We start from the raw sequence: 21843 nt of genomic DNA on the forward strand, positions 1-21843 counted from the left end.
AATCATTGATCAACGACTTGTTGTATAATTTATTATTACAACTTTATATACAATAAAATCGAAAGGGTCGTATTTGAGTCGCGTTGATTACGTCACTCGAATTCTACTCGTTTTGAACGCTCCTCTTTGGCTAACTATACTATACGCTCTATTGCATACATTTTAAACTGCTAGCGTTAAATAAAAAGGAAAGAAATTGATTTTGTTCCTGATTTAAGCTACGTAGATTTAAGTTGATTGATTATATTTATACATACTTGTGTGGTGTGTGGGGGGGGGGGGGGGGGGGGGGGGGTATAACACCATATAGGCCAACATATCAAAAACATGTGGGATATAACATCCTATAGGCCAACATATCAAAACCATGTGGGATATAACATAATATAGACCAACATATCAAAAACGTGGGATATAACCATAATATAGACCAACATATGAAAAACGTGGGATATAACATCCTATAGGCCAACATATCAAAACATGTGGGATATAACATCCAATAGACCAACATCAAAAACATGTGGGATATAACATCTATGTGGCTTGTTTAATAAAGTATTTCTCGTGACAAACCAAGCGGATATATTTTCAGGCAATGTTTTCTTGGATCATTTTAAACCAAGTGTCGTGTGGTGCCGCCTTTCATGTGTTGATTGGATATAAGCACGAACAAAACTTTTAATGAAATAAAATATGGTGAAAAAATTACTTCTGTTCAAAATTAGTATTTTTCTTTGTTGTTGTTGTTTTTTGTTGTATGTTTCCTTCTGTTTCGTATGGACGATCGAGTGTATTGAAGGTGGTGGAGGTGGGTGTCATAATATAACAGTCTCTCGGAACACCTTTTATATAGAACACTTTCCACACAATATATAACTTATAAACATGGCCACTAACGTATCTCAAAAGTTGCGAAGTGTAGACATCGAGGCTAGCGCAGAAGGAATGCTGTTCGACATAAGGGAAACGTTTATTATTGAAAGCAAACGTCATTCCTTTTATCACACAGCTTTGCCTGAAGGCTACTCTGTCGATATAAACAGCTATATGTACAGAGGTTTTACTTTTTGTAGTTTCTTTTATTTCCAAATAAATTGCCATGGATAAATGATGAATCTATTATTGAATGATATTTTATAAACGACAAAACCGTAATACGTGATTAAAAAAAGAAAGTTTGTTTTGTTTAACGACACCACTAGAACACATTGATGACATTGTATTAATAATCGGCTATTGGATGTCAAACATTTGGAAATTCTTACATATTGTCTTAGAGCAGCAACCCGCTATATTTTTCCATTAGTAGCAAGGGATCTTTTATATGCACCATCCCACAGACATGATAGCACATACCACGTCCATTGATATACCAGTCGTGGTGCACTGGCTGGAGCGGAAATTACCCAATGGGCCCACCGACGGGATAATACGTAATCAAGGCTGTATCTCTGCACAATGCAGTTCTGAATGCACATCTGGTAAAATAGTGGTTGATTCCATGAATCTCTATCTAGTTCTTTTTCATATTTTGACTTACCATAATTTGACACCCAATAGCCGATGTATTTTTCGTGCTGGAGGGGGGGGGGGGGGGGGGGGGGGGTGTCGTTAAACATTCATTCATTCACTCATTCATTCTCTATCTAGTTCCTCGTCTATAGGAGGACAGCCACTCCCGAGAAGATCATTTACGGAATATTTCATATTTCTTTCACCATTACAGAAGACTGCCACTCCCATACTAATTTAATCAATCAAAACCAGCACAAAACAAAGCTTGTTAGAATAAATACACTGTCAAAACAGTAATGATATCAGGTGTTCGCGAAAAGTTGAGCATATCCTGTTCATTCGGTAGCACTCGTCACGAGTACTGCCACCACAGCTGTCAAGTCCGTCACTTAACTAAAACGGGAAAAAAAATATATGTGCAGGAGTTTTATCAAAGAGATGAAAAAGTATGCACAAGTTGAAAATATGGAATAACATGGGGCATCATTTTGGTCAGTGGTGCATCGTATTTAGTTGATATAGCCTCCAAATGTCTACCATAAAACTTTTTGAATGTCCTTAGGAGTCTTTGGATATCATAACCGTTGTAGAACAATTTCTGTGCCAGAATGACATGGCGTTGTTTGAAAACTGCATACAATGAACATGCCCTATGGTATCTTAGAAGTTATGATATGTAGACACAAAATGCTGGCGCAGAAGATATATTGCTCGACATAAAGGAGAAATTGACTGTTGGAAAGTTGAACTGATACCCCTTGTCATACAGCTTAGTTTGGAGACCATTGTCGCTTTGAATCTATATGCATAGGTCGAGGTAGGAGGTAGGACCTTCAGATGTTTCTTTTATTTCAACTCTTGAGGGTAAATCAATCGAAAGTAATTTGTAATCCTACTATTATTGAATGATATAAGATCATCACTATAGCGGAAAATAAACTTACCTGGTAAACGTTTTAACCAAATTTCTTTGTTTTGATTTAGCCAGATTAGTCAGAAATTCTGATTGATATGCACAGAGAAACAAATCGGCGAGTAGTGGAGCACAGTTGGTGTCCGTCGGGATTCCTAGATCCTGCCTATATGTCCTAGTATTTGACATGTATGCTGTCAGTGAGGAAGTCCAGCATATCTAATGTCTTTCTCTGGATACTTTAGTCTGGATTCACTCTCAATCTTTACGAATTGCTCAGTTCCGTGGAAGATAGCTATGCATTTATATCTTCCTTCACCATTATTTGTAACAAATACCGTATTGATTAAGGAATGGAGTTTTCCCTTAAGTTTGTTGTGGGGAATTGTGCATAATGTTGAAAAATAAAATGTTTTGATATTGGTAAACTTTGATCTGGATTTGATATACCAAATGAGGTGTACATGCTAGAACGAAAACTAACCCAATTAGATCATGGGGGATCGATCCTAGACCGACCGCGCATCAGGCGACCGCTTTACCACTAGAACGAAAACTAGCCCAATTAGATCATGGGGGATCGATCCTAGACCGACCGCGCATCAGGCGAGCGCTTTACCACTAGAACGAAAACTAGCCCAATTAGATCATGGGGGATCGATCCTAGACCGACCGCGCATCAGGCGAGCGCTTTACCACTAGAACGAAAACTAGCCCAATTAGATCATGGGGGATCGATCCTAGACCGTCCCGTCCTCCAATAAGATTAAAGATGCATAAAATGTGTTGTCCTACTCTACTCTAACACAGACAGATGGAAAATACTGATTGATGAGTGTAATGCATTGAACGGATTTGACCACTTGTACATTCTCACTGACCACACAGACTCATCAAATGAAACAGCGTAAAGTTAAAATTTGTTTTCTTTAACGACACTACTTTAGCACACTCGTTTATTAATCAGAGAGAGAGAGAGAGAGAGAGAGAGAGAGAGAGAGAGAGAGAGAGAGAGAGAGAGAGAGAGAGAGAGAGAGAGAGAGAGAGAGACACCTATTGATAGTTTGTTTTGTTTAACGACACCACTAGAGCACTTGCATTAATTTATTAATCATCGTCTATTGGATGTCCAACATTTGGTAATTTTTACATAATTTTTACATATAGTCTAAGAGAGAAAACCCACTACATTGTTCCATTATAACAAGGGATATATTTTATATGCACCATCCCACAGACAGGATAGCACATACAATTAACGGCCTGTGTGCATCGGCTGGAATGAGAAATAACCCAATGGGTCCACCGATGGGGATCGATCCACACTTACTACACACAGTGGCGGATCCAGAAAATCCATTGGGGGGGGGGGGAGGCAATGATATGAGGCGGAAAAAAAGAAAGAAGTGTTTTATTTAACGACGCACTCAACACATTTTATTTACGGTTATATGGCGTCAGACATATGGTTAAGGACCACACAGATTTTGAGAGGAAACCCGCTGTCGCCACTACATGGTCTACTCTTCCGATTAGCAGCAAGGGATCTTTTATTTGCGCTTCCCACAGGCAGGATAGCACAAACCATGGCCTTTGTTGAACCAGTTATGGATCACTGGTCGGTGCAAGTGGTTTACACATACCTACTGAGCCTTGCGGAGCACTCACTCAGGGTTTGGAGTCGGTATCTGGATTAAAAATCCCATGCCTCGACTGGGATCCGAACCCAGTACCTACCAGCCTGTAGACCGATGGCCTGCCACAACGCCATCGAGGCCGGTCTGATATGAGGCGGAATGCCTGGGGAACTTTGGGGGAGGTTTGGAGAGGGATCGTAAATTTATTTTTACATGAATATATAATAAAATTATAACTAAAATTTTTTAGGGGGGCCGGGCCTCTGCCCCCTCCCCCCCTCCCCCCCCCCCCTATCCGCATCTGGCGCATGAAGCGAGCGTTTTACCACTGAGCTACGTCCCGCCAACATACATGTTATGTATGCATAGGTCAGGTCAGGTCAGGTCAGGTCATAGAGCTTAACGTGCACATTCAGAGCAAGTTGTTGTAGCGCACGCCTGTCATGGGCGCAGGTGTCGACTTATGCCGGCTCTTCCGTCCAGGGCAGGAAACGTGTACGCATACTGTGTATGCATGCATACTGTAATATTGGTATTACATATATGAGCGAAGGGCAATGTTGGTAGGATGCAGCTCGTAGTCAAAATGATGAGAAGTCGGTGGTAAGAAGCCATCTTGTATCTGCTTCTGGACTGGCTTTAACACGTACCATCAGAGATTAGGCTGATAGGTACAGGGTTCGCAGCCCGGTACCGGCTTCCATCCAGAGCGAGATTTAATGACTCAATGGGTAGGTGTAAGGCCACTGCACCCTCTTCTCTCTCACTATAACCACTAACAATTACCAATTAACCCACTGTCCTATACAGACAGCCCAAATAGCTGATGTGTGTGCCCAGGACAGCGTGCTTGAACCGTAATAAAATATAAGCAAGAAAATAAGTTGAAATTAATTTAACACGTAGGCCTACGCACAGGTACATTAAACTGTAACTAAGTTTACGGGAGATCTTATGAAAAGGGGGGAAAATACAAAATTAAACATTTCATGTGCTTTTCTATTTTTAGCATGTTTGTTATGGCTAGATTTGTAACGACCACGTTTTCATAATCTTGATTGAAATTTGAGAAGTAACATGGCTGACAGCCAAACAAGAGTGCACTTTCGTGTTATCAAATATATCCATGAATCAGGTAAAATTATCAAATTTAAAACACGTAGAGCAAGATCTGTTATTTGTACTGATTTTCCTCCGTACATTTTGGAGGTCCAGTATTTATTGGGATAGAGTGTACAAAACAAAACTTGAAATTTATAGGGTTTTTTTGGGTTTTAAAGCTCGTGACAAATAAAAATCATTTCACTCGGGACATAAATTTGATAATAACTGGTAACTTGTTTATTATCCTCTATTTGTACAGCTGCAAGTACATCTAATGTAGTACTTATTGAGTTTGCAAAGAAGATGTGTATGCCTGGTCACATATTTTATTTTATTGACAGGTTTGCGACTTCACATGAAAAGTGTTCCACTTGCCACAGCATCAGTTTTGTATCACAAATTTTTCACAGAAAACAGCCTGCAAGACTTCGATCCTTATGTAAGAATACATTTTACTGATAGTGTACTAATTGCACTTCTATGTACACGGGGCACAATATTTCATGAGAACTGTTGTTCTGTTCACGTGTCAGATACGCTACTTTAAAATCACGAGAACCGACAATCGGTTATGTAGTGAACAATTACATTCTTAAATTAAAAGTATCATATATTAGTAATAACTGTGAAAATTACATTTGAACCACCAATCATCCAATGTAACACAGAACTACAGTTTTAGTGTTTTAGGATTAGGTAGGCCTAACTCATCGGTTACGAGAACTATATACATGTAACCGAACAATCGTTACGTAAGTAAAACTTATATGAACTGACTTCCAGTTACCTAAGATTTTGGAATTTTGTCCCCTGTGTACATGTATATAAATAATAAATATAAATAACATAAGTTTTAATGATGCAATTAAAACAAAATATTAAAATAATGTACATGTATGTGGGTTTGTACATGGAGATATTTGTATTTATTATTTGAGTGGCTGTACTCTGTGTAGAATTTATGACGTGGAGAGAATACAGTTATGATGTAACCAAGTTAAGATTAATTTTTGTTTCCTGAAAATTAAAATATTTATGCATTAGAAATAGAATTAGAAGATAATATACATCATTTGTAAACCAACTTAGAAATTCTACAGTTGCAGTACACCTAGATACCGGTTGCCAGTGTGATCAAAACATAACAATACTGTTCACAATCAGATGTGATATCACAGCAGTATTAAAGGAAATCTGTATTATATAAAGTATATAACAGCTCCCCATCCATATTTAGTGCTACTACACCATTTACGTTTAAACTGTATAATCATAATGTAGAATATTACATTGTTGATCACTCATTGTAGTATGTCTGATTGTTTAGTTTCACTTTGTCTTTCAGCTGATTGCCATGACTTGCATCTACTTAGCAGGGAAAGTGGAAGAAGAACATTTGAAACTGCGTGATGTCATCAACGTTTGTTATAGGTCTGTATCAGATATGTTGTTTATTAAATATACCTGCTTGCTGTATCATAGACACTTTGTTTATTAAAGATACCTGCTTGCTGTATCATAGACACGTTGCTTATTAAAGATATCTGCTTGCCGTATCATAGACACGTTGCTTATTAAAGATACCTGCTTGCCGTATCAGACACGTTGCTTATTAAAAATACCTGCTTGCTGTATCATAGACACGTTGCTTATTAAAGATACCTGCTTGCTGTTTCATAGACACATTGTTTATTAAAGATACCTGCTTGCCGTATCATAGACATGTTGCTTATTAAAGATACCTGCTTGCCATATCACAGACACATTGCTTATATATAAATTAAAGATACCTGCTTGCTGTTTCATAGACACATTGTTTATTAAAGATACCTGCTTGCCGTATCATAGACATGTTGCTTATTAAAGATACCTGCTTGCCATATCACAGACACATTGCTTATATATAAATTAAAGATACCTGCTTGCCGTATCATAGACACGTTGCTTATTAAAGATAGCTGTTTGCCGTATCACAGACACCTTGCTTATTAAAGATACCTGTTTGTCGTATCATAGACATGTTGTTTATTAAAGATACCTGCTTGCCATATCATAGACACGTTGCTTATTAAAGATACCTGCTTGCCGTATCATAGACACGTTGCTTATTAAAGGTACCTGCTTGCCGTATCATAGACACGTTGCTTATTAAACATACCTGCTTGCTGTATCATAGACACATTGCTTATTACAGATACCTGCTTGCCGTATCATAGATATGTTGCTTATTAAAGATAACTGATTGCTGTATCATAGACATGTTGCTTATTAAAGATACCTGCTTGCTGTATCATAGACACATTGCTTATTACAGATACCTGCTTGCCGTATCATAGATATGTTGCTTATTAAAGATACCTGCTTGCTGTTATCATAGACATGTTGCTTATTAAAGATACCTGCTTGCTATTATCATAGACATGTTGCTTATAACAGCTGTCATCTCATTTTTTTAAACATTAAAACTATCCACATATATTTTCTTCCTATAACACGCTATTCTTTGATATCCTTTGACTATAATCTGTAATGTTACCCAACTCTTGTTTTTTCTTTAGAGCAGTGTTTGAAATAAGCACTTGTCCATATGTCCTGACAAGTGAAAATCTCCTCTGACAAACAAACTGTACCTTGGTGGTTGTCCAGTGGACAAGTAAAAATGTTCAATGAAGTTTCATTTTGAGCGATGAAAAACATTGTCCGTATACTTGAATAAAACAAACTATTTATTTGGACAAATAAAAATATTGTCGGACAAGTCGATTGCTAGATGTGTTTGTACGGTGGACTAGTGAAAAATTCTGCTTATTTCTATCACTCTTAGAGTGCTACATGTACAAAGCCACTGCGTAAGATTCGTGCGAGTTTCTGTAACTAACTCTTGTTTTTTCTTCATAGTGCTATATCGCACCAAGCTTTTTCTGGAGATGGGCAGAGTTTCTGTAACTAACTCTTGTTTTTTCTTCATAGTGCTATATCGCACCAAGCTTTTTCTGGAGATGGGCAGAGTTTCTGTAACTAACTCTTGTTTTCTCTTCATAGTGCTATATCGCACCAAGCTTTTTCTGGAAATGGGGAGAGTTTCTGTAACTAACTCTTGTTTTTTCTTTACAGTGCTACATCACACAAAACCGTTATTGGAGATTGGGGAAAGTTTCTGTAACTAATTGTTATTTTATTTTCAGAGTGTTACATCGCACCAAGCCATTGTTAGAGATTGGGGAGAGTTTCTGGGCACTACGTGAGACAGTTGCCAACTGTGAACTGTTCATACTAAGAATGTTGAGATTTAAAATCAGCTTCGTCCACCCACACAAGGTGAGCTTGTTAAATGTACAGTTAGCTTCATCCACCCTCACAGGGTGAGTTTGTTGAATTTACAGTTAGCTTCCTCCACCCACACAAGGTGAGCTTGTTGAATTTACAGTTAGCTTCATTCACCCACACAAGGTGAGCTTGTTGAATTTACAGTTAGCTTCATTCACCCACACAAGGTGAGCTTGTTGAATTTACAGTTAGCTTCGTTCACCCTCACAAGGTAAGCTTGTTGAATTTACAGTTAACTTCGTCCACCCTCACAAAGTGAGCTTGTTGAATTTATAGTTAGCTTTGTCCACCCTCACAAGGTGAGCTTGTTGAATTTATAGTTGGCATCATCCACCATCACAAAGTGTGCTTGTTGAATTTACAGTTAGCTTCATCCACCCTCACAAGGTGAGTTTGTTGAATTTTACTGTTGGCATCATCCACCATCACAAAGTGAGCTTGTTGAATTTACAGTTAGCTTTGTCCACCCTCACAAAGTGAGCAAATTGAATTTACAGTTAGCTTCATCCACCATTACAAAGTGAGCTTATTGAATTTACAGTTAGCTCCATCCACCCTCACAAAGTGAGCATGTTGAATTTACAGTTAGCTTTGTCCACCCTCACAAAGTGAGCTTATTGAATTTACAGTTAGCTTCATCCACCATTACAAAGTGAGCTTATTGAATTTACAGTTAGCTTCATCCACCATTACAAAGTGAGCTTATTGAATTTACAGTTAGCTCCATCCACCATTACAAAGTGAGCTTATTGAATTTACAGTTAGCTTTGTCCACCCTCACAAAGTGAGCTTATTGAATTTACAGTTAGCTTCATCCACCATTACAAAGTGAGCTTATTGAATTTACAGTTAGCTTCATCCACCATTACAAAGTGAGCTTATTGAATTTACAGTTAGCTCCATCCACCATTACAAAGTGAGCTTATTGAATTTACAGTTAGCTCCATCCACCATTACAAAGTGAGCTTATTGAATTTACAGTTAGCTCCATCCACCATTACAAAGTGAGCTTATTGAATTTACAGTTAGCTCCATCCACCATTACAAAGTGAGCTTATATTTATACACTTTTACACTAATATAAAGCAAAATATTTGAAAAGTGGGGGGACATATGCCCCCTTGCCCCCCCCCCCATTTTCTATGCCAGTGTACATGGTCAGAAAGGGCTGTAAGACATGTATTTGAAGGTGGGGGGGGGGGGGGGAGATGTTTTGTATTTGCATGGCCTCAAATGGCATGTCAAGAACCAAAATAAGAATGATTTAGATTGCAGTTCTTGGCCAAATGTTTTATATGTGTCTGTGTTTAACAGTAACCCATTAACAGTTACTCATTACTATGGTTTTTACTGTTAATTGATTATAATTAAATTTGCATTGCATTCATTACAATTAAATGTCATCCCAAGGTTGTTCACTTCTCGATGAACATTAAAATAATGTCGTCAGGAAACATCATATCTGATTGTGTAACTTTACATTGATACTTTGTCTCATTAAGCTTTTTTGTTTAGAACCAAAAACTAATTCAAAATCAAAAGTGCACTTTTAGTGTTATTTATAAATAGTAAATATATTGTCTGTTATTTCTTTTATGTTCATCTGGGTATGATTTTTGTGTTCCTACCCCGATGAACATAGAAGAAATAAGAGACAAACCTTAAACACTAAGTGACAATTCTCCCAGTAACTGTGTTGTGTCTTCCAGTATCTGCTGCACTACCTGAAGTACCTCCAGGACTGGTTCGCACCCTACAAGTGGCAGGCTCTGCCCATCGCTCGCACCGCCTGGTCCTACCTGCGCGACAGTTACCACGGCAACCTGTGTCTGCAGTACAAGCCACAGCACATGGCGGTGGCCGTGTTGTACTTCTCGCTGCTGTCACTCGGGGTCGACGTCCCACACCACCATGAGTGTGACACCAAGTGGTGGAAGGTGAGTAACCGTGTGGTACTTCTCACTCGGGGTCGACGTCCCACACCACCATGAGTGTGACACCAAGTGGTGGAAGGTGAGTAACCGTGTGGTACTTCTCACTCGGGGTCGACGTCCCACACCACCATGAGTGTGACACCAAGTGGTGGAAGGTGAGTAACCGTGTGGTACTTCTTGCTGCTGTCACTCAGGGTCGACGTCCCACACCACCACGAGTGTGACACCAAGTGGTGGAAGGTGAGTAACTGTGTGGTACTTCTCATTGCTGACACTCGGGGTCGACATCCCACACCACCACGAGTGTGACACAAAGTGGTGGAAGGTGAGTAACTGTGTTGTACTTCTCGCTGCTGTCACTCGGGGTCGACGTCCCACACCACCACGAGTGTGACACCAAGTGGTGGAAGGTGAGTAACTGTGTTGTACTTCTCGCTGCTGTCACTCGGGGTCGACGTCCCACACCACCACGAGTGTGACACCAAGTGGTGGAAGGTGAGTAACTGTGTTGTACTTCTCGCTGCTGTCACTCGGGGTCGACGTCCCACACCACCATGATTGTGACACCAAGTGGTGGAAGGTGAGTAACTGTGTTGTACTTCTCGCTTGAGGTCGACGTCCCACACCACCACGAGTGTGACACCAAGTGGTGGAAGGTGAGTAACTGTGTTGTACTTCTCGCTGCTGTCACATTGGGGATCGACGTCCCACAACACCACGAAAATTGTGACAAAATAAAACAGGCATGATAAACAAAAAGTGTGTGGAAGGTGAGTAACTGTGTTGTACTTCTCGCTGCTGTCACTCGGGGTCGACGTCCCACACCACCATGATTGTGACACCAAGTGGTGGAAGGTGAGTAACTGTGTTGTACTTCTCGCTTGAGGTCGACGTCCCACACCACCACGAGTGTGACACCAAGTGGTGGAAGGTGAGTGACCTTGACCTGTTGACAGACGTGGAAGGTTTTCAAACACCATTAGAGCACATTGATGATTCATCATTGACTAAAATGTACAGCACTGCAATGAACATCTGAAAATTGAATTGGCATTATGATATTCTATTCCTGTAAAATAAAACAGGCATGATAAACATCAAAAAGTGTGAGGGAAAGGTCTGTTTAATTTTAGTGATTTTGATTTTACTAATCTTGACGTTTGCTGTATAAATGTACTAGCGTTGGTTGCAGGTGTTGTTTGTTTTACTAATCGTGTCATTTGTTATATAAATGTAACGTTGATCGTGTCATTTGTTATATAAATGTAACGTTGGTTGCAGGTGTTGTTTGTTTTACTAATCGTGTCATTTGTTATATAAATGTAACGTTGATCGTGTCATTTGTTATATAAATGTAACGTTGATCATGTCATTTGTTATATAAATGTAACGTTGGTTGCAGGTGTTATTTGTTTTACTAATCGTGTCATTTGTTATATAAATGGAGTGTTTGTTGCAGGTGTTTGCTGAAGACATCTCCCTCAGTGTGATAAAGGACATCATCTCAGACATTGTGAGCGTGTATGAGCTGGAGGACATCGTAGACTCATGACACTCACCATAGCAATGACAGTACCATCGTAGGACATACTCACCGGTATAGCTTACCACCGCATTGCACCATGGACAACACAATGTGGGACATACACACTGGTGTATCTTATACTTCATTAGGGTTCTATGATCCATCCTTCATTTAATGGTTCTATGATCCTTCATTTAAGGGTTCTATGTTCCATCATCTAAGGGTTCTGTGATCCATCATCTAAGGGTTCTCTGATCCATCATCTAAGGGTTCTGTGATCCATCATCTAAGGGTTCTGTGATCCATCATCTAAGGGTTCTGTGATCCATCATCTAAGGGTTCTGTGATCCATCATCTAAGGGTTCTCTGATCCATCATCTAAGGGTTCTCTGATCCATCATCTAAGGGTTCTCTGATCCATCATCTAAGGGTTCTCTGATCCATCACCTAAGGGTTCTCTGATCCATCACCTAAGGGTTCTCTGATCCATCATCTAAGGGTTCTCTGATCCATCATCCTAAGGGTTCTCTGATCCATCATCTAAGGGTTCTCTGATCCATCATCTAAGGGTTCTCTGATCCATCACCTAAGGGTTCTCTGATCCATCATCTAAGGGTTCTCTGATCCATCATCATCTAAGGGTTCTCTGATCCATCAAAGGGTTCTGTGATCCATCACCTAAGGGTTCTCTGATCCATCACCTAAGGGTTCTCTGATCCATCATCTAAGGGTTCTCTGATCCATCATCTAAGGGTTCTCTGATCCATCATCTAAGGGTTCTCTGATCCATCATCTAAGGGTTCTCTGATCCATCATCTAAGGGTTCTCTGATCCATCATCTAAGGGTTCTCTGATCCATCATCTAAGGGTTCTCTGATCCATCATCTAAGGGTTCTCTGATCCATCATCTAAGGGTTCTCTGATCCATCAAGGGTTCTCTGATCCATCATCTAAGGGTTCTCTGATCCATCACCTAAGGGTTCTCTGATCCATCACCTAAGGGTTCTCTGATCCATCATCTAAGGGTTCTCTGATCCATCATCCTAAGGGTTCTCTGATCCATCATCTAAGGGTTCTCTGATCCATCATCTAAGGGTTCTCTGATCCATCACCTAAGGGTTCTCTGATCCATCACCTAAGGGTTCTGTGATCCATCACCTAAGGGTTCTCTGATCCATCACCTAAGGGTTCTCTGATCCATCACCTAAGGGTTCTCTGATCCATCATCTAAGGGTTCTCTGATCCATCATCTAAGGGTTCTCTGATCCATCATCTAAGGGTTCTCTGATCCATCATCTAAGGGTTCTCTGATCCATCATCTAAGGGTTCTCTGATCCATCATCTAAGGGTTCTCTGATCCATCCATCATCTAAGGGTTCTCTGATCCATCATCTAAGGGTTCTGTGATCCATCATCTAAGGGTTCTCTGATCCATCATCTAAGGGTTCTCTGATCCATCATCTAAGGGTTCTCTGATCCATCATCTAAGGGTTCTCTGATCCATCATCTAAGGGTTCTCTGATCCATCATCCTAAGGGTTCTGTGATCCATCATCATCTAAGGGTTCTCTGATCCATCACCTAAGGGTTCTCTGATCCATCACCTAAGGGTTCTCTGATCCATCATCTAAGGGTTCTCTGATCCATCATCTAAGGGTTCTCTGATCCATCATCCTAAGGGTTCTCTGATCCATCACCTAAGGGTTCTGTGATCCATCACCTAAGGGTTCTCTGATCCATCACCTAAGGGTTCTCTGATCCATCATCTAAGGGTTCTCTGATCCATCATCTAAGGGTTCTGTGATCCATCATCTAAGGGTTCTCTGATCCATCACCTAAGGGTTCTCTGATCCATCATCTAAGGGTTCTCTGATCCATCATCTAAGGGTTCTGTGATCCATCCATCATCTAAGGGTTCTGTGATCCATCATCTAAGGGTTCTGTGATCCATCCATCATCTAAGGGTTCTCTGATCCATCATCTAAGGGTTCTGTGATCCATCATCCTAAGGGTTCTCTGATCCATCATCTAAGGGTTCTGTGATCCATCATCTAAGGGTTCTGTGATCCATCATCTAAGGGTTCTGTGATCCATCATCTAAGGGTTCTGTGATCCATCATCTAAGGGTTCTGTGATCCATCATCTAAGGGTTCTGTGATCCATCATCTAAGGGTTCTGTGATCCATCATCTAAGGGTTCTCTGATCCATCCATCATCTAAGGGTTCTGTGATCCATCATCTAAGGGTTCTGTGATCCATCATCTAAGGGTTCTCTGATCCATCATCTAAGGGTTCTCTGATCCATCATCTAAGGGTTCTCTGATCCATCATCTAAGGGTTCTGTGATCCATCATCTAAGGGTTCTGTGATCCATCATCTAAGGGTTCTGTGATCCATCATCTAAGGGTTCTCTGATCCATCATCTAAGGGTTCTGTGATCCATCATCTAAGGGTTCTCTGATCCATCATCTAAGGGTTCTCTGATCCATCATCTAAGGGTTCTCTGATCCATCATCTAAGGGTTCTCTGATCCATCATCTAAGGGTTCTGTGATCCATCCATCATCTAAGGGTTCTGTGATCCATCATCATCTGTGATCCATCAAGGGTTCTCTGATCCATCATCTCTAAGGGTTCTGTGATCCATCATCTAAGGGTTCTGTGATCCATCATCTAAGGGTTCTGTGATCCATCATCTAAGGGTTCTCTGATCCATCCATCATCTAAGGGTTCTCTGATCCATCATCTAAGGGTTCTCTGATCCATCATCTAAGGGTTCTGTGATCCATCATCTAAGGGTTCTGTGATCCATCATCTCTAAGGGTTCTGTGATCCATCATCTAAGGGTTCTCTGATCCATCCATCATCTAAGGGTTCTGTGATCCATCCATCATCTAAGGGTTCTCTGATCCATCCATCATCTAAGGGTTCTCTGATCCATCATCTAAGGGTTCTGTGATCCATCACCTAAGGGTTCTCTGATCCATCATCTCTAAGGGTTCTGTGATCCATCATCTAAGGGTTCTGTGATCCATTATCTATCGGTTCTGTGGTCCATCATTTACAGTTTTCTAGAAGTGTTGGCATTCAGTGATGCTACTGGCAGTAGCTAGTTGGAGTCCTGTCACTGTCAGTTGGATTGGTGTAGTGCTAGACTTGCACAAAGTTCTTGGTTTGAATTCCCTTGACGGTTGATTTATTTGTTAAATTTGGAGTGTGATATAAAAAACAAAGGTAGAGACTGGGTGAATTTGTTGCACAAGAATTGAGTGTTCTGTGGGTTTTAAATCTTTGGGTAGGATCCATTCAGATTGTTAGTGAATGCTCACAACAAAACCTATCTCCCGAAGGCATCCTCATGTATTTGTTGATCTGAAATTGTGTAACCTACATCCTCATCAGTTCTGGTGGTGTATTTGTTAAGTTGACTCACATGATCTGACAGTTACACGGGGAACACACATTTCATATGATGTGGTAACTAGGATAACTGACTGACACACCCGGGTCGAGTCAACTTCTCGGATTAGTTAAGTCTAGAAATTTATTTCAAATTTAAGCTACTTGTAATTGTGTGAATTACTGTTTTGTTGTAAAATATAATAAAGTATTTTCTTATGTAATGTATTTGTTATTCATTTTTCTAGGAAAGAATTATTTAATACTTGTTTATGTTAATCTCATGGTGGTACATGTATTAAAGGGACATTCCTGAGTTTGCTCCATTGTAAGATGTTTCCGACTAATAAAATATTTCTACGATTACACTTTCATATTAAATATATTTTCTTGTTTAGAATATCAGTGTCTGTATATTCAATGTGTTTCTGGTTGTCTTAATATTTGTAAAAAACCCAAACTGGATTTTGTCTACAAATAATTTTGTACCTACGAAAAAATCTTTTTTAGGAAATAAAATGAAATTTAACATAGTACAAATATTAGAACGATCAGAAACGTGTTTAATATACAGCCACTAATATTGTATGCAGAATTTTTTTATTTGATATGTAATTACAGTCATCGAAAAGTCTCTGTTAATTGATAACATCTTAAGAATTGCCGCAAACTCAGGAATGTCCCTTTAATACTGATATTAATTTACAGTTGCTATGGTACATACATATTGTACATGATTAATGTCATTTGTTATCAGTTAGATGGACACGAAAGGCCACATAAGGTAGTTTGAGGAATTTTACTGCAGCTTGTGGTCATCTGATATGAATCTAAAAGCAACACATATTAGAATACAATAGTGACCAAGTTACAGGTAATTATTTATTTAAAAATTCATAGAAAATGTAACCATGGTCACCATGGAATTGTCCACCATCTTGACTGAGGGAGTCAAAGATATGAACAGACTAAATAACATTTAATGCTAGGGTCAGACTACCAACTTTCAACTTTCTTCTGTCATGACTTTACCTCTGTCCAGTTGGTGGTCTGAGCAATTAGTTGTTAATCTGAGTGCATTCGTTGGGAGTTGGTCAACATCATTGTGACAGTTGACAGTCTGAGACTTGCATACCGTATATAACGGGAACCTGAAAAGTCAACTGTGTCCTGTCTAACGTTGAGATATGTTTTTGAAACATGGGAAGGTGTAAAAGTCAATACAGACTGAGCTAGCTAAATTAAAAAAAAAACCCAACATTTTCAGCTAGCAAACACCTAATAAGGCTGGGTTATCGGATTTCACGTGTCTGTCTCTGGATTAATGAATAGTCGCGTCATTTTTTTCAATCTGATTGAAATCAGCTCTGCTGGTCAACATGTAATAGTTATAGACCAGTGAAGATGATTTAATTCAAATTGATCATTTCTTTATTGTTCGGTTTAAAATGTTCTGTATAATTCACATCACCATTTTTATAAATTTTATTATTTTGTACATCATGTTTCTTTTAAAGGGACTAACTCGAGTGTGTTGTGTGTTGTCATTGTTAAAATGTAGCCGACTAACAGACGTTTTAATGACTGAAATAACATTAAATACATTTTCCCATATAAAATATCGGTGGCCACATATATTAAATATGTTTGTGATCGTCCTAGTGTTTGTACAAGATCAAATGTCATTTTATTTCCTAATTTTGTCATATGTTCCAAAATATTGGGAGAGCAAATCCAGTTTGAGCTACTAACAAACATTAGAACAACCACAAACATATTGAATATGCAGCCACTGATGTTCTTAACAAGAGTCTGAAATTAGTATGTAAGTTTAGTTGTTAAAAGATTTTAACAGTCGGAAACATCTTATATGGCAGCCAACTCTAACAGTCTCTTTAAAAAACTATCTAGCCTTTCATAACGGGACCGGGGGAGGTGGTGGGGCGGCGGGGGCATTAATGCGAGAATCGTGGCACACTGTTATAGGGTCTCCTCCACCTTTATCGAACTGCCCTTTTTTCTTTCTCTTTGAATTGCACCTCTTGTCTTCTCAATCTGACGGAGGCTCCTAACTTCCAACTTTTCCGCTGTTCCCCTCTATCTCCTAGTCTTGGTTTCACACTGCCAGCTTTGCAGGGGTGGATCCAGGAAATATTTTGTGTGGGAACAATGGGAAAAAAGACTTGCTAATGAGAAAAAAGGGACACTTGAATATTTTTTGGATCCACCTGTGACGGGATTATAACCATGGTTGTTGGCTAGACTGTGCAGCACTTATCCACGGGGCCACGGAGCTCACTTTTTGTTTAGACTGTTACTCCTCCGTTTGTTGCAAACCTGTATACAGGGCTTATACAATTGTTTTTTAAAATCCACTAGCCATGGGGTCAGTGGTTTTAAAAATGTACTAGCCACGATTAAAAATGCTCTAGCCCTACTTTACTGTAAGTTAATATAATTTTACTAAATAATAATAATCAGATATGCTACATAAAGAGGGAGATAGAGCTTAAAACACAAACATTGGGGTTTGGGGTGGAATCAAGATATTCATATTTACAAAATAGACAACGGTAACATTTGACTTTTTTCCCACTTGCAATCGGCATGGCAATAGTAGTTATTTACTAGCCCGACATTGAATACCACTAGTCATGGGAGTGGGGCTACCATAATCTAGAACCCCTGTACTAGCCCAACATTGAATACCACTAGCCATGGGAGTGGGGCTACCATAATCTAGAACCCCTGTACTAGCCCAACATTGAATACCACTAGCCATGGGAGTGGGGCTACCATAATCTAGAAGCCCTGTACTAGCCCAACATTGAATACCACTAGCCATGGGAGTGGGGCTACCATAATCTAGAACCCCTGTACTAGCCCAACATTGAATACCACTAGCCATGGGAGTGGGGCTACCATAATCTAGAAGCCCTGCAGTATATAACAACTTACTAAAGTGGTAGTATGCTATTTATGTTTGTGGTTGTATGTTTTATGATAAACAGTGAATACCACTAGCCATGGGAGTGGGGCTACCATAATCTAGAACCCCTGTACTAGCCCAACATTGAATACCACTAGCCATGGGAGTGGGGCTACCATAATCTAGAAGCCCTGCAGTATATAACAACTTACTAAAGTGGTAGTATGCTATTTATGTTTGTGGTTGTATGTTTTATGATAAACAGTGAATACCACTAGCCATGGGAGTGGGGCTACCATAATCTAGAAGCCCTGTACTAGCCCAACATTGAATACCACTAGCCATTGGAGTGGGGCTACCATAATCTAGAACCCCTGTACTAGCCCAACATTGAATACCACTAGCCATGGGAGTGGGGCTACCATAATCTAGAACCCCTGTACTAGCCCAACATTGAATACCACTAGCCATGGGAGTGGGGCTACCATAATCTAGAACCCCTGTACTAGCCCAACAGTGAATACCACTAGCCATGGGAGTGGGGCTACCATAATCTAGAACCCCTGTACTAGCCCAACATTGAATACCACTAGCCATGGGAGTGGGGCTACCATAATTTAGAAGCCCTGTACTAGCCCAACATTGAATACCACTAGCCATGGGAGTGGGGCTACCATAATCTAGAAGCCCTGTACTAGCCCAACATTGAATACCACTAGCCATGGGAGTGGGGCTACCATAATCTAGAAGCCCTGCAGTATATAACAACTTACTAAAGTGGTAGTATGCTATTTATGTTTGTGGTTGTATGTTTTATGATAAACAGTGAATACCACTAGCCATGGGAGTGGGGCTACCATAATCTAGAACCCCTGTACTAGCCCAACATTGAATACCACTAGCCATGGGAGTGGGGCTACCATAATCTAGAAGCCCTGCAGTATATAACAACTTACTAAAGTGGTAGTATGCTATTTATGTTTGTGGTTGTATGTTTTATGATAAACAGTGAATACCACTAGCCATGGGAGTGGGGCTACCATAATCTAGAACCCCTGTACTAGCCCAACATTGAATACCACTAGCCATGGGAGTGGGGCTACCATAATCTAGAAGCCCTGCAGTATATAACAACTTACTAAAGTGGTAGTATGCTATTTATGTTTGTGGTTGTATGTTTTATGATAAACAGTGAATACCACTAGCCATGGGAGTGGGGATACCATAATCTAGAACCCCTGTACTAGCCCAACATTGAATACCACTAGCCATGGGAGTGGGGCTATCATAATCTAGAACCCCTGTACTAGCCCAACATTGAATACCACTAGCCATGGGAGTGGGGCTACCATAATCTAGAAGCCCTGTACTAGCCCAACATTGAATACCACTAGCCATGGGAGTGGGGCTACCATAATCTAGAAGCCCTGTACTAGCCCAACATTGAATACCACTAGCCATGGGAGTGGGGCTACCATAATCTAGAACCCCTGTACTAGCCCAACATTGAATACCACTAGCCATGGGAGTGGGGCTACCATAATCTAGAACCCCTGTACTAGCCCAACATTGAATACCACTAGCCATGGGAGTGGGGCTACCATAATCTAGAACCCCTGTACTAGCCCAACATTGAATACCACTAGCCATGGGAGTGGGGCTACCATAATCTAGAACCCCTGTACTAACCCAACATTGAATACCACTAGCCATGGGAGTGGGGCGCACCATAATCTAGAACCCCTGTACTAGCCCAACATTGAATACCACTAGCCATGGGAGTGGGGCTACCATAATCTAGAACCCCTGTACTAGTCCAACATTGAATACCACTAGCCATGGGAGTGGGGCTACCATAATCTAGAAGCCCTGTACTAGCCCAACATTGAATACCACTAGCCATAGGAGTGGGGCTACCATAATCTAGAAGCCCTGCAGTATATAACAACTTACTAAAGTGGTAGTATGCTATTTATGTTTGTGGTTGTATGTTTTATGATAAAAAGTGAATACTACATGAGCGACCATTTGATACCATTTATCTTAAAACGAGTTGTTTTAAAACAGGTTATCTAACGAGCGAGTATGATACGTTAGTAAACGAGTTGTAAGATAAACGGTATCTAGCAGACACGAATATAGTAATTTATTTCTTACACATTGTCAAAAAACTAATTTAAACAAATTTAAATGTGTTTTTCAACAACCAATGGTGTGTCTTTAAATTGGTACCACACGTATGTGTGTTATTGGTATGTGTTATATAAAAAAACAATAACGCATGGTGTTGTAGTAGTATCAGTATAAAGTGCTACTGGCAGTAGCTAATGGGGATTTCCCTATTAGCTCGGTGGTTCGTGCCCCTATGAGGGGATTCGAACCACAGACTCTAAGCACGAGAGTCCAGCGCTCTACCAATTGTGCTAATAGAGAAATTCCTACTAGCTACTGGCAGTAGGAGTACTTTGTACCAACACTACTACAGACTCAGTGGGTAAGTGTATGGCCAGCACATCGACTTCTCTTTAGCTAATGCACTGTCCTAGACAGTCCAGGTAACATAGTTGTGTGTCCAAGACATTATGTGTTTGAACCTTAATTGGATATAAGTACGAAAACAACTAAAACATTTAAAAAAAAACATAAATGAAAGAACGCGTATGACAAGTATAAATGAATATGAATTTAACGAATGCGTATTAAGTAGAGAAATGCCCATCTCGAATAACGTATATATACCGATATCTAGAATGTATCAGCCTCATTTCACGAGGTCGCTTGTTTTTCTTCGTTTGCTTTGTTGTTGTTTTGAGGTTTTATGTTGGGGTTTATTTGTTGTTCATTTGTTGTTTTGGGTTTGTTAGGAGTTTTTTGGTGTTGTTTTTTTGTTTGTTTTTTTGGGGGGAGGGCGGTCAATTATTTCAGTTCGGTTTGACGTGGAAAAAAAAAAAAAAAATAATAATAATAATAATAATAATAATAAAAAAATAAAAAAACCCAGAGCAAAAGTGCTTTGAAAATTACAAAAAAAAAAGAGTTCAATATTATTTTAGCAAGAGAGATCTATCGGTATGGTGCCAATCTGAGCCACGCCCGTCTTGCACCAACATTTGGATGTACAAGAGAGATCTATCGGTATGGCGCCAATCTGAGCCACGCCCGTGTTGCACGAACATTTGGACGTACAAGAGAGATCTATCGGTATGGCGCCAATCTGAGCCACGCCCGTCTTGCACGAACATTTGGACGTACAAGAGAGATCTATCGGTATGGCGCCAATCTGAGCCACGCCCGTCTTGCACGAACATTTGGACGTACAAGAGAGATCTATCGGTATGGCGCCAATCTGAGCCACGCCCGTGTTGCACGAACATTTGGACGTACAAGAGAGATCTATCGGTATGGCGCCAATCTGAGCCACGCCCGTCTTGCACGAACATTTGGACGTACAAGAGAGATCTATCGGTATGGCGCCAATCTGAGCCACGCCCGTGTTGCACGAACATTTGGACGTTGATTTATGCACGTTATTGTCACCGGGCTAATAAATTTTCACAGG

At 40.1% G+C, this 21843-nt stretch overlaps 1 protein-coding gene across 1 annotated transcript; it reads left to right on the forward strand.

Annotated features, from left to right (window-relative positions):
- Positions 1-5058: 5058 nt before the first annotated feature.
- LOC121367000 (cyclin-Q-like) lies at positions 5059-12114 on the forward strand. The gene is made up of 6 exons (XM_041491210.1): positions 5059-5203; positions 5514-5611; positions 6518-6603; positions 8358-8490; positions 10209-10436; positions 11893-12114. Exons 1-6 carry the CDS (start codon positions 5146-5148, stop codon positions 11983-11985), a joined length of 696 nt encoding a protein of 231 aa, XP_041347144.1. The 5' UTR covers positions 5059-5145; the 3' UTR covers positions 11986-12114.
- The last annotated feature ends 9729 nt before the right edge of the window (positions 12115-21843 follow it).

Source organism: Gigantopelta aegis, chromosome 3 (genome assembly GCF_016097555.1).
Source record: "Gigantopelta aegis isolate Gae_Host chromosome 3, Gae_host_genome, whole genome shotgun sequence".
Taxonomy (NCBI): domain Eukaryota; kingdom Metazoa; phylum Mollusca; class Gastropoda; order Neomphalida; family Peltospiridae; genus Gigantopelta; species Gigantopelta aegis.